Source organism: Oncorhynchus gorbuscha, linkage group LG17, assembly GCF_021184085.1.
Source record: "Oncorhynchus gorbuscha isolate QuinsamMale2020 ecotype Even-year linkage group LG17, OgorEven_v1.0, whole genome shotgun sequence".
NCBI lineage: Eukaryota > Metazoa > Chordata > Actinopteri > Salmoniformes > Salmonidae > Oncorhynchus > Oncorhynchus gorbuscha.
This window is the reverse complement of record NC_060189.1, coordinates 57,631,044-57,637,711: the sequence shown is the minus strand read 5'-3', so window position 1 is coordinate 57,637,711 and position 6,668 is coordinate 57,631,044. Positions and strand designations below refer to the sequence as shown.

The following is a 6,668-nucleotide window of genomic DNA, read 5'->3' as shown; positions in this document are numbered from 1 at the left end:
GAGCATGTCCTCCAGCTCCTCCCATCAGCCTCAGTGGGTGGGACTTCCTGGCCTTTGTTCTTTCTCTTTCCTCGGTCATGGTTTTCCTCCCTATAGTAAGCCAACATTTTTTTAACATAGGTGACATACTGTCGGTGACAAACAGACTCAAAAAAGGTTGTTTTATTTAGTTTACTTTCAAATGGAAATGTTTCTCTTTTGATTCATTAAAGAAAAGAAAGCATCAAGGTTTTGCAGTTGGTCTCGAGACAAGACAACCCTGCAATGGGGGATGGTGAGAATTAAGTAGTATGGAAATGACAGTACAGGCACAGTTTTTCAATTCAAATGATACATGCTGGAATAGTTGGTGCAAATATATACAGCAAAGACGAATTCTCCTGGTATAACATGCTTAGGACTTAGAGAAATGGGCCTGTATTCATGAAGAATGTCAGCGTAAGAGTGCTGATCTAGAATCAGTTGTTTGCCTTTTACAATGACTAAGATTACATGAACAGTGGAGACCTGATCCTAAACCAGGGCCGGGTTCCCAAAAGTATCTCAAGGCTAATAAGTTCATCATTAGAACCGTAGGATCCTATGGTTCTAACAATGAATTTAGCCTTAAGATGCTTCCGGGAAAGCGGCTTCTGCACTCCTACTCAAGACACTGAATAGGGTCCCTGGAAAGTTAATAAAGCCAATAGTCATGAAAAAAAAAACACTACGATTCTGAAGTATTTTCTTTTTAGGTAAAACATCACAATTTCTCACTATTTACAAAGACATATCAAGTAAAGTAGATCGTAAGGCATACATACATCAGACCCCAGAAGGTGTGCGTGTAAATCCTTTTGAAATAAATTAAAACCTAAGAGAGAATGAAATCGACACGCCATCACAAACTCCTGAAACAAGTTGACTGGTGCTCGTTGAGAAGGCATTTTCAACAGCACTTTGCTCTATAGCATCAAATCTGTCCATTTATAGATTACTTGGACATCTATCGTTGAGATAACTCAAAATAAATTAGAAATGGAAATAGCTGTTATTAGTATTTGAATGAGTACCTGATTTCTCTCTCCTATAAACCTACGTTTGACACCTTTGCATAACTCAGAAAGTGTCGGGGAGCTTCCCGTTAAAAGCTGTCACAGTTGATTCTGTCATTTCATATCACATGTCCCGATACCATCTCGGAGAGCGTATAGAATTCCACCCTGCAGAATTACCACACACTGTATATAGTGTTGAATAAAGGACACTTTGTTTATATACATAACACTTTGTACAACTCTTTTTGTTTTGCAAATGTCAAGCCGTTGCATCTTCCACTAAAAACTAAACGAGGAAGAGAATAATTTCTCAGTCGATTAAATGACGTTTCAGTGAATCCAAACCTTTGATTGAGCACTTGGTCAGTTGCGTTTCAGAAAAAAGTTACTTGTTTTCTATTTTCTTGCATTCACAACAAGTTTTCACTAAGAAAACCTGGTTCTCTCTTACAATGTTTTGGATAATATTAGACCTGTACAAGAGAAAAATGGCCCAATTTCCTACCAGCAAAAGTAGGCAACCTTGGCAGTAAAGTATTAAGTAGACACTAAGCATTCTGAAAGAGAGATGACTCATTCTCTCCCAAAACAATGTCCCACAGTGTTGTGATTTAATCATAAAGGAAATGTCTTTAAGTTGTCTCCTGGTCATTCTCCAACCAACTAGAGGAAAAATCTACCATAAGTGGCAGTAAGTGTTCCAGACTCCAAGTCTTTGTGGATGTGGTAATGTCTTTACAGAGTCCCCATATCAGGCAGGGGAGGACCGATACATCAATCAAACCTACTTGCATCCATACTGCATTCAGCTTATTCCTGGCACATACCCCCTGTCTGCCACAGAGGGGCGCTTTGCTGTCGCTGTTCTGTCCTCAGACTGACTGATGGCAGTGTAAACTAAAGACAGTTCAGCGGCCCTGGTGGTCCGCCAGCCCCTTCACTTCAGCACTAGGAGTCTGGAGGAGGTGAAGGCCGGGGCCCGAGCCCGGGCTTGGAGTAATGTCTGCGGCCCAGCAGCGTGGGGCTGTAGCTGGGTGAGCTGGGGGTCACTTGGGCCCTTTGGTAGAGGTGTCTGTCTCTGTGGACTGGCGTCCATCGTTCCAGGCCTCCCGGGTGCTCTTGAGGGCCTGCGTCCGCTGCTGGTCCACCACCACGTAGTCCACCCGCTCATCTGACACCGCCAGACCAATCCCATTACTCTTCTTCTGGAAAGGAAGAAACACAGGTCACAGTGAGTGAGTGAGTGAGTGAGTGGTGAGTGAGTGAGTGAGTGAGTGAGTGAGTGAGTGAGTGAGTGAGTGAGGTCTCACCTTCCGTGGTGGGGTAGACTTGCCGGGGTCCAGGTCTAGGTCCAGGTACTCCACCTGCTTGTCTCCCTTGGGCTTCACCATTGGGCTGCTCCCCCCGTCTGCCGTCATGGGCGCACCCAGCTTCATGTTCTAAGCAACCAGGGAGATGCCATGTTACAGTGGAGATAGGGGTATGATGACACTCACAGAGCATGATTAAATGTTAGTTCTACACTCTAGGAGTGGGCAAGAGGAGTGGTAGTACAGCTACAATGGAGACAGTTCTAGGACAGTCTACTACTAAACACTATATTGAGTTATTACGCAAACCTCAAGTCACGTCAGCATGTACACTACCACTGCAGACGGTGTCTGAAATCTTAGTGGGGTTTGGGGGGGAAATTACACCACAACCCACACCATGCAGTGAGAGCATAGGCTCTATGGGCATCTCCGGTTAGGCTCCAAACTGGCAACCCAGGCAGCTTGTCTAACCACACTTGGCAACCCATCTCACCTCCTCTACGGTGTCAAGGCCCTCCATCTCCCTCTTAACAGGGGTGATGGGGACAGTGCAGTAGAAGGACTCCTCTCTACAGAGACAGCAGGGAAAGGTCAGAGGTCAAACAATAACAGGCTGTACTGAGAGGGGGAAGAGGAAGAGAGAGACTAGGAAAAAATATAAATGAGTGAAAAAAGCAACAGGAAGTAAACATTAGGTAAAGGCGAAGAAACGATAAGGGAAAACATATCAATAAAAAAGGCCATAAAGATCTGGAAAACAAACAATCAATTGTTCCATTTAGGAGAGAATGGAACAACGTTAAACAGTGATTGTGCTGTTCAATTTATTTACACCCACTGGGAAAATATATATATATATATTTTTTTTTATATATTTTTTTATGTATTTAGGACATTTTTGCTGTATTCAGACAGATTAGAAACAGTGGTGAGACAAATTGGGAGACAATGTGGGAAAGGTGGAGACCCGTGGTTGTGTTCACATGCCTACACCACCAGATCATTGAGTCTGAGCCAGGGAAAATAATTTTTATCTGACCAGTCAACAAAAAGGGTCCTTGAGAACTGATGGAAGAAAATCAAGTTAGAAGAATAGAAGAAGCAAAAAATAAATGTCCACCAGATGGACTGAATACCTGCAGGGGGAAGGAGATGTCCACCAGATGGACTGAATACCTGCAGGGGGAAGGAGATGTCCACCAGATGGACTGAATACCTGCAGGGGGAAGGAGATGTCCACCAGATGGACTGAATACCTGCAGGGGGAAGGAGATGTCCACCAGATGGACTGAATACCTGCAGGGGGAAGGAGATGTCCACCAGATGGACTGAATACCTGCAGGGGGAAGGAGATGTCCACCAGATGGACTGAATACCTGCAGGGGGAAGGAGATGTCCACCAGATGGACTGAATACCTGCAGGGGGAAGGAGATGTCCACCAGATGGACTGAATACCTGCAGGGGGAAGGAAATGTCCACCAGATGGACTGAATACCTGCAGGGGGAAGGAGATGTCCACCAGATGGACTGAATACCTGCAGGGGGAAGGAGATGTCCACCAGATGGACTGAATACCTGCAGGGGGAAGGAGATGTCCACCAGATGGACTGAATACCTACAGGGGGAAGGAGATGTCCACCAGATGGACTGAATACCTACAGGGGGAAGGAGATGTCCACCAGATGTACTGAATACCTACAGGGGGAAGGAGATGTCCACCAGATGGACTGAATACCTACAGGGGGAAGGAGATGTCCACCAGATGGACTGAATACCTGCAGGGGGAAGGAGATGTCCACCAGATGGACTGAATACCTGCAGGGGGAAGGAGATGTCCACCAGATGGACTGAATACCTACAGGGGGAAGGAGATGTCCACCAGATGGACTGAATACCTGCAGGGGGAAGGAGATGTCCACCAGATGGACTGAATACCTACAGGGGGAAAAGAGTGAAAGCGCAAACGAAAAAGACAAAAAAAGCAGGATGACAAGTGATGAAGAGGGAAAGAAGAGGTGAAGAAAATAAAAGTGTTGAAGAGGAGTCCTTCTGTGGCAACCATCTCTTTCTCCATAAAAGATGAGGTTTGGGAGGCCGAGGAGGATGATAACGGACTATGATTTTTACTAGGTATACTATACTAACATGGGAAATTAGAAACAAGAAATGTGGACTCATCATTTCAATGTCATCACACTAACAAAAAACAGTAGTATGTTTTGAAGTGAAGTCAGACTACACTATATACACCCAAAAGTATGTGGACACCCCTTCAACTTAGTGGATTTGGCTATTTCAGCCACGCCCGTTGCTGACAGGTGTATAAAATCAAGCATACAGCCACGCTATCGCCATAGACAAACATTGGCAGTAGAATGGCCTGACTGACGAGCTCTGACTTTCAACATGATACCATCGTAGGAAGCCACCTTTCTAACAAGTCAGTTCATAAAATGTCAGCCCTACTCGAGCTGCCCCGGTCAACTGGAAGTGTTGTTAATGTGAAGTGGAAACGTCTAGGAGCACCAACGGCTCAGCCGCTAAGTGGTAGGCCACACAAGCTCACAGAACGGGACCGCTGAGTGCGGATGCATATAGGACGTAAAAAACGTCTGGCCTCGATTGCCACACTCACTACAGAGTTCCAAACTGCCTCTGGAAGCAAGGTCAGCACAATAACTGCTCACCGGGAGCTTCTTGAAATTGGTTTCCATGGCCGTGCAGCCACATGCACAATGCCAAACGTGGGCTGGAGAGGGGTAAAGCTCGCCGCCATTGGACTCTGGAGCAGTGGAAACGCATTCTCTGGAGTGATGAATCACGCTTCACCATCTGGCAGTACAATGGACAAATCTGGGTTTGGCGGAAGCCAGGAGAACGCTACCTGCCCGAATGCATAGTGCCAACTGTAAAGTTTGGTGGAGGAGGAATAATGGTCTGGGGCTGTTTGTCATGGTTCCCAGCTAGGCCCATTAGTTCCAGTGATGGGAAATCTTAATGCTAAAGCATACAATGGAATTCTAGATGATTCTGTGCTTCCAACTTTGTGGCAAAAGTTTGGCCCTTTCCTGTTTCAGCATGGCAATGCCCCCGTGCACAAAACGAGGTCCATACAGAAATGGTTTGTCGAGATCTGTGTGGAAGACCTTGACTGGCCTGCACAGAGCCCTGACCTGAAACCCCATCTAACACGTTTCAGATTAATTGGAATGTCGACTGCAAGCTAGGCATAATCGTCCAATATCAGTGCCCGACCTAACCAATGCTTGTAGCTGAATGGAAGCAGGTCCCCGCAGCAATGTTCCAACATCTGGTGGAAAGCATTCTTAGAAGAGTGGAGGCTGTGACAGCAGCAAGGGGGGCCAACTCCATATTAATGCCCATGATTTTGGAATGAGACGTTGGAAGAGCAGGTGTCCACATACCTTTGGTCATGTAGTGTATTTAAATTCTTCTGCAAACTGCTGTTCTATGGATATTCAGCCCACTAAGATATGCCATCAGACAAATTACATTGCAAATGGTGCACTTTACCATGAATAAAAAAATATATAATTTAATTGCAATACATTCATTGGCTTCTGACTGTATGTGGAACATTAGCTTATTATTGTGACAAGTTGTTTTTTTGGAAAATGTACATAAATCACTGTATGATTTAACATGAATATTTTAGAAGAGAGTAGTTGAGGACGTGTGTTACATACGAGTTCGTCTGCCTTAGAGACCATGGCTACATAATTCTCATCACAGTCCTCGGAGTCGGTGCTGGAGGCGGTGCTATGCACCGAGGGAGGCCTGGGGGGCATGGGGAACCTGGAGGGACTGAGCAGCATCACACACAGTGTTTAACACACCGTCGGTACACACACACACACAAATTGCAGCAGTGCCTGCAGAGTTCCCTGCAGAGAAAAAATGACTCACTGGAAAAAGACAAAAAGCAAATTTCTAAGACATGACTACTTTGACATGTTATGAGGTGACTAAAGTCATGCGTGGAGGGTTAGTGTTCTGATAGAATACCAAACCTATAGTCACATGCAGTAGAAAGGAATTCAACTAAGTTGACGCTGACCTAAGGTCAGCTTTACATTTTACTCCCAAATGGTTAGGATGCGGTGAGCGACAATAATCCTAGATGTGTGTCTAAGGGCCACTTTGACCCTGAGCTGCTGTAGAGGTGAAAGGTCAAAGGGTAAGACACTTACTCCCGAGCAAAAGACCTGGTGACAGGCGAGCGGACGGGTGCCGATGACTCCTCCCACTCAGGTAGGGGCTTGATCTCCAAAGGGGCGGGCTTGGCTGTAGAGGGGA

General features: G+C 45.6%; 1 protein-coding gene across 1 annotated transcript in view; it reads right to left on the bottom strand.

The window, feature by feature from the left end:
• Nucleotides 1–147: 147 nt before the first annotated feature.
• Nucleotides 148–6,668, bottom strand: part of LOC124001168 (GRB2-associated-binding protein 1-like) — a 70,493-nt gene continuing 63,972 nt past the window's right edge. The window contains 4 exon segments of the mRNA XM_046307772.1: nucleotides 148–2,242; nucleotides 2,348–2,476; nucleotides 6,059–6,176; nucleotides 6,563–6,656. Of these exon segments, the coding sequence (XP_046163728.1) occupies nucleotides 2,084–2,242; nucleotides 2,348–2,476; nucleotides 6,059–6,176; nucleotides 6,563–6,656 (500 nt within the window). The 3' untranslated portion in view covers nucleotides 148–2,083.